This window comes from Cyprinus carpio, chromosome A3, assembly GCF_018340385.1.
Source record: "Cyprinus carpio isolate SPL01 chromosome A3, ASM1834038v1, whole genome shotgun sequence".
NCBI lineage: Eukaryota > Metazoa > Chordata > Actinopteri > Cypriniformes > Cyprinidae > Cyprinus > Cyprinus carpio.
The window spans coordinates 15,029,632-15,042,922 of record NC_056574.1 but is presented as its reverse complement, the minus strand read 5'-3'; the positions used below and the strand labels follow the sequence as shown (position 1 = coordinate 15,042,922).

At 41.6% G+C, this 13,291-nt stretch overlaps 1 protein-coding gene across 2 annotated transcripts in view; it reads right to left on the bottom strand.

Moving 5' to 3' along the window:
* The window catches only part of adgrl1a (adhesion G protein-coupled receptor L1a), a 103,265-nt gene that overhangs the window by 14,958 nt on the left and 75,016 nt on the right, over window positions 1–13,291 (bottom strand). For both annotated transcript variants that reach the window (XM_042720120.1, XM_042720128.1), the window contains 5 exons: window positions 11,404–11,470; window positions 10,664–10,755; window positions 10,396–10,564; window positions 2,679–2,834; window positions 2,496–2,592 (listed from right to left, as the gene is read on the bottom strand). In XM_042720120.1, the coding sequence (XP_042576054.1) occupies window positions 2,496–2,592; window positions 2,679–2,834; window positions 10,396–10,564; window positions 10,664–10,755; window positions 11,404–11,470 (581 nt within the window). The remainder of the gene's footprint in view (window positions 1–2,495; window positions 2,593–2,678; window positions 2,835–10,395; window positions 10,565–10,663; window positions 10,756–11,403; window positions 11,471–13,291) is intronic.

Genomic DNA, 13,291 nt, shown 5'->3' with positions numbered 1-13,291 from the left:
GTATTATGAACACAAGCCTTTTTGAACTCAAAAATGCATTTATCAAAACTAATCTGCAAAAATCAAGGTATTATAAAACAAAAACAAAACAAAAAAAACCTTGGAAATGTTGCCTTGGCATTTAGCTGAAATAAAATAGGCTGTAGGTTGAAGTACTAGAATTAGCAAAAGTAAAACTAAAATAAAAATTAATTAAAGCTAAATAGAAATATAAAAATACTGATAAAAATGACAAAAGCATGACTAAAACTTTAACTAAAATTAAAATAAAAGCTAAAAATATAAAAATAAAAACTTTTTCAAAATATTTATTAATACTATAATAGTATATAGATAAGAAAATAACACTGGTCTATAAATAAAATTGAATGTAATGAGGAAGTAAAGATTTTAATTAAACTAATTTAAATATTGGAGAATTGGCCAAAACACTTAACAATTAATTTAATTGGTGAATATGTCATGAAAAACTAAACCTGGCTGTTCTGCTGGATAGAAAAACACTACTAATATTATAAATGAGCCCAAAGACTGTATATATATATATATATATATATATATATATATATATATATATATATATATATATATATATATATATATATATATATATATATAAATACATATATATCGTATCTAAACAGTTCGTTCTAGTTCTCAAATCTGATTGGTTGAGAACCGTGAGAAATTGTACTGGTATTGACACAGGAACACCCTTTCACCGTTTGTATCACTCTGCTTCCTGTATTTCTCACAACGAGTGTCATGGCGGATGCCCAAATCCACTAAAATTGAAAATAATACTGTTTTTGTGTGACGGAATGTAGTTTTAAGAGTTTTTTAGGTGAGAATGTACTTGTTTAGACTTCAAATATAAGGTTTGTTAATAAAGATAACGTCTATTTTAAAATTTGCTTCGACGTTTTTGGAGACTTGAGCTCCAGGGCATCAGTGGCCATTCAGTGCTCATGAACCCGCCAAGAGCAGCCTCACCTTGGCCAGATCTTCTGGAATTTGCCACTGACTCTGATGTCTCTATAGTGGTTAAACATGAGATATAATTTATTTTAGGTAATTCTAATAGGCAGTCTTTTGTTTCATTAAACTATTATTTGTTCCAGAGCAAATAGTTTTGGCTGAGGGCAAAATCTCATCACGTTATATTTTATGTAACTTTAATGCTGTATTTCAGAGCGCTGACTTTGCACTTTTGACTGAATTGTCTAGCAACTTTTATGATGGCTGTTGCTGTTGTTTATTATTCAATAAATACTATTTTATATTCATAGTAGTATTTAGTATTGGGAAACTGTGTGTGTGTACGTGATGGTGATTTTTGAGAAATTGTTCCGCCATTAGATGGCAAAAAGAGACTGTTTTACCAGTCAGCAGTAAAGACTTTTATATTCGAAAAGACTGAAACGGAAGTCCTTTTTACTTTCAACAACAGTTTGTTAGATGCAGTTAACAAATGCACTGAGCAGCGCTGTCATCGGAAATCATCCTTAACAGATGAAAGGACAGTATGACAAAGATAATGCTTTCCTCAGCAGACATTCAGACTAATGTTTTATTGTGAATATGAGATTGAGCTGAAGAATGAATGCTGTATCAGATGCAGGTAATCACACGCACTTAGTCAACCTCTAACTCATAATACTCTACATATAATACAGAGAGCTTTTAACCCAGTGATAGAATAAGCTTTTAATTAAACAACTCAACCTTCCTTCAAACTATTTCTAAAGGGACGTTTTTGAATTAGTAACAGAGAATTGGATAAATAAAAAAAAAAAATAACACCTGCACAAAAGAGATATTAAAGAAAATCCACACGCTGTGATCACAGTCGTGCCATCAAACTGTTATATAAAAAAAAAATATCACACTTGTAGACGTGAGATATGGCTGTATATCGGCACGCTGTGATTACTTACGGCTGAATCACAGCCGTGCCGATATACAGCCATATCTCATGTCTACGAGTGTGATATTGTTCATATATATAAGAGGGTTCACTCATATTACTATGAATAGGAGAAAGTGCCACAAGCAATATGGCGGAATAAGTCCCGTGCTATAAATAAAAGTGCCAATCACCAATTGGTAAAGTCACAGAAGTTTTGGTTTCCATAGAGACAGTTATTGTCCTGAGAAACAGCCTGATATTGCATATGCGCATTGGCTGGACCGAACTGAAATATATGATTTTTAATGCAATTTAAGTGTAAGAAACTACATTTATGGGACGTTTCATATCAGATTTTACTGCTAATGCTAAAATATGTTGTTTAAATGTGAATTTAGTCAGCAGTTTCAAAGAATTTAAAGTAGATAGGACTTATGTGTAGAGATGTAGCAAATATGGCCGCTGAGAGAACTGACTTTCTTGAAAAGGACTTTAGTGAAAAAAATGGCCATTTAAGCACAGACACATAGGTACAGATGGACTCTGGTGCATGCTGGGAAATTTTAAGGCAGAAGGAGGGTCTCACCACGGTTGAGAGTGGGAGTGCTGTTGATGTCTCCTGCCATGAAGGATGACTCTGTCTGCTTTCGCACCGTGTCATTCCACATACGACGAATTCGGCTCTGAAACAGGTGGGCGAGGTGAATTGGTATATGGAATATAACAGCAGTCTATAAATAGCAATGCTGTCAGTGTGCATGCATGTCACCTGTCTGTGTACCGCTGCATGACGTGCCTGGCTGCCGGTGTAGTAGCGGTTGTTGGCACGGAGGGCAGAATTCTTCAGCGATCCATGAGAGCTCGTAGTGGAGGTGCGACTGCAGCAGTAAGAATGACGGAGGCACTTGCTGTACTCCTTATGCACCTAAAACACAAAAACACATTTGCACTTATAACACTTACAACTAATGAAACAACATGAAAACATAATATGTAATGTTTCAGACACATAACTGCATATTAATTGCAATTAAATAAAAATGCATTATAGTTTAAATGTATAGTAAATTAGCTTAATTTTAAAATGCTTTCAACCCACTTAGTAGGACTTAAGTATATCTTTATATGTAATTTTAAAATGACTTACATTATCCTTGAAATATGAAGTATATATATATAAAAAGTATATATATATAAAAAAGTTTTCAATGTACTTTAATGCAAAATGTTTAATTTGAAATTATTAAAAGTGTATTTTTTAAAAGTGTATTCAAGTAACAAACAGTAGTCATGAAAGTGTCTCTCTTTAAGTACATTTAAGTGGCCTTTTACTTTAATATATTATCTGCAAATGGAGTGTAGCGTTAGTTCAGGTAGGTCAAGTTAGTCAAGCTCACATCAGCTGACACTCAGCTGATCCACATCTAACTAAAGGACACCAACACCAATCATAATTCCCTTTATAAGGTCCTTTCAGTCATTATTCAGCAGCTATCACTTTGCTCAGGAGATCATCATCCACCTCCACCCCCAACTCCTCTCTTCCAGTCAGGATTTGGAATTGGATATTTCTTCTTGAGTCAGACCACTGAATTATGTTGATATATAAAATAATCACTTAGAACATTGATGATATCTGCTACATTAATCATTAATGTTGGTTCTGTTCAGTTTACCCTAGGGGGGTTATTTATGCTCTCCCTGCTCCTATCCATGCTAGGCTGCATGGATGGACAGGGAGTGTTGCCCAGAACAGAACCAGTGGTCCTGACAGAAGTACTGTTTTTTTTTTTTTTTTTTTTTATACTTTTTTAAAATTTGAAGTACATTACAATTGCATTCAATAAAATTATTACTACTTTTTCACAAGGAGTGCCACTTCCATACTTCTGTCACTAACATTTTTTGTATTTTTCAGTAATGTGACAGCAAATACTGTATTTTTTCCCAACACATAATAGTAAAAAGTCCTGTCCTGCCTTTTTTTGTCTGATTCGATAAATGATATACGTCACAATAGGAATGAATATTGGTTGCAATTTCTGGTTCAAACATTTCCAGTATTATTAGTTGCATTTTGTATAAATGTATTTGTTTAATGCCATCAGCATAAACATTGTCGCTTACTGTGTCAGATAAAAAATTAATGATATAACCTTTCGGTTATGTATGTAACCCTCATTCCCTGAAGGAAGGAATGGAGACGTCACGTTGGTGACCGACGAATTGGGATCTCACTTCGAGAGACCAATCTACTTCGAGTGTAACTAAATGAGCCAATGCACACTGACAATGCATACCAGGTTTTCGCCGAGGAGCATCAAAGCGTGATCATAAAAAGGCAGCCGGTGCAATGCATACCAGGTTTTCGCCGAGGAGCCGAGCTGGTGACACGGCCGCTCAGCAGTGCTACAGCAGCCATGGCGATGGGACGTGACGTCTCCGTTCCCTCCTTCAGGGAACGAGGGTTACATACGTAACCGAGACGTTCCCTTTCAGTCGGTCACTCTCGACGTCATGTTGGTGACTGACAAGTTGGGATTCCCTACCAAACTGCCAAGGATGCCCCTTCCAGTGCCCTGTGCTAGCCACCTGCACCCCTTTTTGGGGCATCCTTCCCGAAGGTGGGTTTTGGAAGCAAATACACATATAAACATCCATTTAGGTGCATATGGAAAATTGGAGGTGATTGTAGCCCTCTTGGAAATGGCAGAAGTCTGCTGCGGGAACACAGGCGATGAGGTGGACTTTACACATATGGGATCCACTTAGGTCTCACATATGGAATCCAGCCTTCTAACGATTCTCAAGGATTTATTGAGTGAAGATGTGGTGCCGGACCTTCTGGCACATCTGGCTGCCGAGGGGATGGAGGAGCTCGACAGGGTCTACAGTATAGACACTCTGGAGCAGTTTTAGCAAGCTGACACTTACCAGGGTCTCTCAGTGCCACTATCCGTTTGAGGTGAGAATACAAGAGGATACACAGAAGGATACCAGGGTGATGGCATCCACAATCCAGTGGGCCATCCTCTGCTTAGAGACGGCCTTCCCCTCCTGCCGGCTTCCATAATAGACAAAGAGCTGGTCTGAGGTCCTAAAGCTTTGTGACCGGTCTACATAGCATCTCAAGGCTCGGACAGGACAATGCAAAGCTAGGGCTGGGTCTGCCTCCTCTGGGGGCAGTGCTTGCAGGCTCACCACCTGATCCCTGAAGGGAGTAGTGGGAACCTTGGGCACATAGCCAGGCCGGAGCTTCAGGATTACCTGGGAGTCAGCCAGCCCGGGGTCGGGGAGGATTTAACCTTCTTGACCCCCCCTACCCTCTTGATGGAGGCCAGTGCAAGCAGGAGAAGGTTTTCAATGAAAGAAAATTTAGCTGCAAAGGCTCAAATAGTAAGGAAGAGGATGACCAGGTCATGCTTACCTACCAACTTCCCGGGGTCGGGGAGGATTTAACCTTCTTGACCCCCCTAAGGAAGAGGATGACCAGGTCATGCTTACCTACCAACTTCCCTTCCATGGGGTCATGGTCAGCAGAAATCGCAGCGACATACTTTAAGGGTGGAGGGAGACAGCCTTCGCTCCAGCCCCTGCTGCAAAAAGGAAAGGATAACCCTGATCGGGCATCTCCGGGGGTCTTCTCGATGAGAAGAACACCACTCAACGAACATGTTCCTCTTCAAGGCATAAGCTTGTCTCGTAGACTGTGCTCTCGCCGAAGTGATGGTGACCACTACCTCTTGGGGTAAGTCACCAAGAACCTCCACATGATGTTTCCAGAGGTCTGAACGCGGATGCCACAGGGTGCCCCGTCTCTCAGTCAGTAGATCCTTCCTCATAGGATTCTGCCAGGGAGGGGCTGTCGCGAGGAGCATTAGTTCGGGGAACCAGGTAAGAGCGGCCCAGTATGGTGCCTCAAGCAGGACCTGCTGCTCATCCTCCCTGACCTTGCACAGTGTCTGTGTGAGAAGGCTCACTGGGAAAATGCATACTTGCGCAGGCCCCGCAGCTAGCTGTGTGTCAGTGCATCTGTGCCGAGTGTTCCCTTGGTCAGGGAGCAGAACAGCTGGCAGTAAGGGGTTTCTGGAGAGGCAAACAGGTCTACCTGAGCAGCTCCGAAATGTCTCCAAATCAGTTGGATCATCTGGGGGTGGAGTCGCCACTCTCTTGGGAGCACGAGACAGCTCGTCGGCCATACGGTTGAGCAGGCCCAGAATGTGAATGGCACGAAGTGACCTCAGAACCTTCCGACTCCAAAGAAGGAGGTGGCTGGCAAGTTGTGACATGCGACGGGAGCGCAGACCACCTTGTTGGTTAATGCATACAATGGTCACTGTGTTGTCTGATCGGAACAGCACATGCTTCAAGCAGGAAGCACTAGGTGCACTTGCCTCGTAAGCGCCCTTTGACACGGTTCAAGGCAAGGTGCACTGCCAACAACTCTAGGCAATTGATATGCCAGTGCAGATGGGGGCCCGTCCAAACCCCCCACACTGCGTGCCCGTTGTACATGGCCGCAGGTGGTGGAGGCATCCGTGTAAACCATGGCATGCCTGGAGACCTGTTCTAGGTGCACTTCTGCCCAGAGGTATGTAAGATCTGACCACGGGGAGAAGGTTTGGCGACAGGCCGGTGTAACTTGGACTCGGTGAGTGCCGTGCTGCCACACCCACCTTGGGACTCGGCCATGAAGCCAGTGCTGAAGCGGTCTTATATGCAATAGCCCTAGCGGTGTAAGTGCCACTGCAGCTGCCACATGCCCCAGGAGCCTCTGAAATAGTTTCAGTGGGACTGCAGTCCTGCCCTTGAATGAATGCAAGCAGGTCAGCACCGACCATGCACGTTCCTCTGTGAGGCGTGCTGTCTGTTCGACCAAATCCAACTCCATACTGAGAAAAGAGATCCTCTGTGTTGGGTAGAGTTTGCTCTTTTCTCAGTTGACCCGAAGACCCAACAGGCTGAGGTGCCGGAGCACCAGCTCCCTGTGCTCACACAACTGGTCCCAAGACTGTGCTAGTATAAGCCAATCTGCTCTCTGAGGGGAACAAGAGCCCCCAACTTTCATTAAGACACGGGGAAACAGGGACAGCCCGAAGGGCAGGACCTTGTACTTGTTTGCCCATCCTTCGAACACAAACCGCAGAAATGGTCTGTGGCACGGAAGAATCGACACATGAAAGTATGCATCCTTCAGGTCGATCGCTGCAAACCATTCTTGGGGACGGACGCACCCGAAGATGCGTTTTTGCATCAACATCTTGAACGGTGACCGGTAAAGGGTCTGGTTCAAGGCACGCAGGTCTAAGATTGGTCGTAACCCACCGCCTTTCTTGGGTACAATGAAGTAAGGGCTGTAAAACCCCGTTCTCATATTGGCTGGAGGGACCGGCTCCATCGCATCCTTCACCAGTAGGACTGTAATATCCGCATGCAAGACAGGAGCAACGGCCGCCTTCATTGTTGTGAAGCGGATGCCACTGAACTTGGGGAGATGCTGGGTGAACTGAATTGTATAGCCGAGGCTGATGGTCCACAGAAGCCAGCGAGATGGGCTGGATGGCGCTAGCCAGGCACCCAGATACCGTGCAAGCGGGACCAACAGAACCACCGCAGGAACCCAACTTGGGTAGCTTGTGAGCAGACCGGAGAGTGTCTGAGTGTGCTTTGTTAATAAAAATGCTATCCTTTGGCCACTCAACTGAATCGGAAGTGCTAGAGGAGTGGTGGACCCCAAGGGTTGGTTCCCTGAGGGGTTTGCCACCACTGTAACCCTCAAACCACCCATGCTATTGCCTGAAGTAGCCCTCGCCTGGCAGCTGCCAGGACGAGCACTAGTTTGCGGCAGAGGCAATGGAGCTCTGCCTCCCTTGAGGTAACAAAGCCTGGTCCGCAGCTCCGAGATGGTCATTTTTTCCACAATGGGAACATGACTCATCCGCGAATGCCACTTCATCGTGTTTAATGCCTAGACACGTGAAGCAGCAATCGTGACCATCACCTGGCGCCAGGTAACAACCGCATCCAGAAACGCACAGGTAAAATGGCATCTTTAAAAAGATGATCCGTCGTCTTTACAAAGATGCACCCGTGTAAACTCTTTTAGAGAAACTTCTCTTTCAGGGAAATGCTCAAAGTGAGATCCCAATTCGTTGGTCACCGACGTGATGTTGAGAGTGACCGCCTGTAAGGGAACTAGATTATACATTTTTTAACATATTATACATTTAATAACGTACTACCTTCTTGTAAAGTCTCAATGCATTTAACTACTTTTTGTTAATAGCTCAGATAGCTTGACCGCTGTTTAACTACTTTATACAGTAAGTAGCTTGGAAAGCTAGAGTTTCAAAACTACTTCCTTAAAATAGGGCTCTACCAATGTCATGTGTTTGGGGCGGGGCTTTATTTGGCCAAACAATGGAAGATGGAGTGCATAAAAACATGTTTGAAAGCAATCAATATTTTTCTTTTGGTGCAAGTAATCATGCAGAAATGACATCCTTCACCTTTATATAAAGCTAATTATAAAAGTAATAATATGGTACAGATGAATCCTAACCCAACGCTATTCCTAAAAGAGCACTTTTAACTTGTCTTAACTTGTGATTTTACCACCGTTTTTGTCTTTTTCGATATTAAGGTAACTTCTGAAGGAAATTTAGCAGAAAATCTGTCCACAAAGTATTATCTGGGTATGAAACATTAACCCTCTGGAGTCTAAGGGTATTTTTGGGGCCTGGAGAAGTTTTGTCATGCCCTGACATTTGTGCTTTTTTCAGTTTCTTATAAATATCTAAATGGCTAAAGTCTAATCTCACTGTAATCAGCACAAACTCGGCTATAATAATATGTGAGCAGCATGTATGTACATGATTGTGTTTTTGAGAAAAAAAAAAATGTTATGCGTGGTCTAGTGAAAAACTAAAAATGTTAAATCACTTGAATAAGGCAATAAAACACATACAGCGAATTGGTTCCCAGGAATTTTGAGAACTGGAGCTTGTAGCCTAGAATTTTTTTTTTCTAAATGATGTGAAAACTCATCTTGTTTACTCACTTACAGAAAACAATATATTGATTTAATTTTTCTAAGACACTTTTTGTTGGTAAAAGTCATATGCGAGTAGGCGTCAACTATCATGAATTCACACCTGAGAAGACAAAGGCCTGCATAATGAGCTGCATAATGAGCCATTCAGTCAGCTGTGTCACTGAGAGGGATGAGTTACAAGAAAGAATGTGAGGACAAAATAAATGTATATAATTTTATGTTTGTAGTTTATTTAGAATATATTTAATTATCCCACAACATATTTTAATATTCACTTGTGAGTGCAGTTAAACAGTTTATTAGGATCAATCAAAGCTGACTTTCAAACTGTATTTTTTGCATCATTACTCCAGTCACACAATCCTTCAGAAATCCTTTTAACAATCTTATTTTCTACAAAAAAACATTTCTTGTTATTATTATTATCATCATCATTATTATTATTATTATTAATGTTGAAAAGAGCTTAGAATATTTTTTTCAGGTTTTTAAGGGGGGATAAATTGAAAGAACAGCAATGATTGTTACATTTGTTACAGTTACATTTATTGTTACATTTATATTATTTACATCAAGCTTTTGAATGGTATAGTGGTGTATATTGTTATTGAAACTTCATAATATTTCACTTGATTATACATTTAGTCAGGAATTATAGTTTGGAAAAAGTCTTTGGAAAAAGTCTAACTAGTAAAATGTTTACACGTTATGTGAAAACTAGTACAAGTATATAAATAAATAAAAAGACACTTACTCATGTTTATGATCTCTGCTGAATAAAGTGCTTCATTCTTTTTTCTGAGGAAATCCAAATCTCAAATCCTCAACCACATCACATCTTTTTGGGGTGAATTATGTCTTATTCCTCTCATCGCGAAGCAAACAGTAAAATAAAAAATAAAAAACTTGAAGAACAATCTCGCTGCGTTGTCTTCTGTTGTGTGGGCGTATTCAAAAGCCGCGCGCTTCAGTGAAACATTTGAATCTCAAAAGCGCGTTCAGCGCGGGGGGGCGTGGTCGCATTAGAAGATAATGAAGGGAGACGTGAAAAATGGACATCGCGTTGTTTTCATATGGATTACTTTATCACAGAATATTTGTTTTCAGCAGCACTTGTTTGTCTCTTCGTTGAGTATTCACTGAGTTACAGTTCATTTTAATGACGCATTTGTAACTGAAGATCAGCGCAGACAAAGGCTGCAGACAGCACTCCTTGTTTGTTATCTTTATTTTATAAGTGCACAAAGTTTTGTTGTTATTATGTCTGTATACAAAAAAAAAGTAGACCCTTTACAGATTCGATTGATGTATTGCTCTTATCTGTACGATCAAAACTGAAAGTGTAATTTAAGTTCTTTTCGGGGTTATCAGGAGAAAATACCCCAAAACGCGTATACGCGTTAATCGACTCCAGAGGGTTAATAGCACTGACCTTTTTCTGCAGAGCACAGTGGAAGATGAAGATGAACATGCCCTGGAAGGCATTAAAGGTGGTGAAAAGATATGCCATGATGACTGTGTTCTCATTGATGAAGAGGAGGCCGAAGGCCCAGGTCAGACCCAAGAGGAAGAGCAGTGCGATAGCCCCCAGAGCCCAGGACCTGAGGGAGAACATGCACATGTTCACAATAAACATACAACAAAAAACATCATAGATAATGGGACTACCATGCATATTTTTGGTGGTGGAAAACTCTCACTTGATGTTGTCCAGGCGACTGGAGTCGGGTTTGAGAGCGGATGAGTTACGGACCATCTTGTGGAGTGTTATCATGAGGAACACCAGGTTTAACTAAAGGTCAAAGGTAAGAAAACAGAAAAAAATTAACTTAAAGAAAAAAAATTTCCATGTCATTGTGACACAAATGAAAGCCAACTGGTTATTTAAAAAGGACAAGCCCTTTAGAAAATATCTACACAGTTAAGACAATTTAAAACACTGCTTTCTTCCTAACAATGAGCCTCATTCATAAAACACAAGCAGAATTTCCATGTGAATTGTTTGTGAAATCGTTCTAGCTTAAATTGCTTCAATTAAATTAATCCATTTACATGAGAATGGTGATATGAACATTTATACAGAAATTCACTCTGTCCTTGTTAGATGAGAGATCTAATGCAAGTAAGAAAATTACTTCAAAAGGATAAAAAAAACTTTTTTTCTCACAAACCAATAAAAACAAAAACAGAGCTAAGGCATTAGTAAAATATATTGTAATTACAAAAATGTCAGCAAGTTCCCATATCTAAACCTAATCTAAGCTCCACATTCATATAAAGCATATTACAGCCAAAACATAGTCGTCAGCAGCAACAGATCCATAGGTGAACAAAAGTGCTTTGTTTGATATGACTAGCACAGCACTTTTCAGGGAGGAAAAAAAGAGCAAACTCTGTGAGCAAAGCAGAGAGAGCGCTGAATGTTTTGAGAGAACAATACCATGATAATGAAGGACACGGGGCCGATAAAACTCCAGATGAAGTAGTTATCCACCCTCAACCAGCACCTACACACAAAACACACATGCGATAACTTTATCAGTAATATTTTACTGTTCAAAGAATGATCACTTCATTACAGGCAAAATCGCAAATGCATTTTTATGTAGTAGCACAGTATTGATCATCAATTGCTTTGAAATAATTGCAAGATATCTAAAAAATATTATTACTATCGAGAAGACAAATTTTTGGCATAAAAACAAGCTAATAAACGTGCAATAAAAGTCTAGTTGAAGGTTAAGCTCAGTTTTTAAACATTAGCACACTGAGTCAGCGTCTCATTTTCTGCAATGTAGTCAACATTCAAAAGTCTGCAGCTGTGCTATTTTTCCACAGTCACACACACATAAACACAGACCAACACACACTTGCCTGGACACAAAGACAAGGAGCAACACACACTCACACATGCAGTAATCAGCTCAGTTAAAGGTGTTGTAAGCGATTCTCTTTCAAGCACACGTGTCGGTGTCTCACTATGGGATACACCCCTTCCGCATATTCCTCAGAAGCCCACTTTCATTACGCCAGCCCCAATTGGCTGGCAGACATGACGTTGCGTCAGGGAGTGGCTCCCTCCCCTTGGTATAAAAGGAGCGACGCAACGTCATCATGACATTCAAAAACCTCTTTTTGCTTCACACCAGAAGACTACCCAATGCAGATAGCCATCAATTAGTCTCCGCGCTGGTTGCTGGCTTATCATTTTGGTACTGTACTTATAGTTGATTTGTTGGCCACCACGCCGCTTTTCGCCTACCCTGCAATCGGCACTCCAGCTCATTGTTAGGCTCATTTAGTACCACAACTATGGTTGCAGCAATGCAGACTACCCTAGCTAGTGAGGAAGATCTGCGGCTTTGCTCATGTGGGAACAAGATCTCATGCAAAGACACACACCAGGTCTGCTCTGCATGTCTCGGGCTGAAACATGCCCAAATGGCAATCAAAAGTCCCGGCTCCTTTGAGCACTGTGCATGTTTCACCATGAAGAGCCTCCATTGCAGGTTAGCATGCCAAGCTAGCTTGTCTGGCCAGGATCCCCTCATGTCAGCTAGCCCCACTCCCGTTTCCGCCCCTCAGGTATCCATTTCTGTGGAGCTGCCTACCACGGCAGCTCTATCGTGGGGTGGACAATTTGATGTATTCGTCCCTCTGCCTAGTGTCCTCAGCACAGACGAAGAGGAGGATACGTTTGAATCGGAGGAAAAGGGGCAATCAGATTTTCTTCTCTCTGAAGAGGAGGAAGATTTTTAGGATTCCCTTCCCTTCCGCCTGCGCAACTGCCACAACCCCTCACTACGGCGGGATCCTAGGAGGAGGCGTGCGGGGCACCATACTCTCTGCTTCTTAGTGTGGATCTGCAAGACGTGTGCAAACGCACTGAGGAGAAACTCAATAATCTGTGGTCGACCATAGCAGCTAAGACTGCAAAGTCACGCTATGAGGGTAAGAGGCTGTTAAGAGCTAAATGGGCAGCAAGACAACTTCTTCCAATCTTTCCAGAAGTTCTGGAAGATGTTTTTCATCACATGGAAGGACAATCATTTTACAAGTAAAATGCCTGCACAGCGGGGATGCTTACAAGCATGCTTACAAAGCAATCGCTCTCTCACTCCGGGCCCTGAACGCCATCTCTCTGCTGACCGCATACCAGGCGGAGCTGCAAGACGAGGTGTCTGTCACGCCAAGTCAGACACAGTGGGAAGAAATCTGTGTCGTCTCGGATCTCTCGCTCCGTCTTCAGAGATGTGCCATTTAGGCTGTGGGCAAGGCCATGGCCACAATGGAAATTCAGGAGAGAGGACGCTGGCTTAATTTGGCTA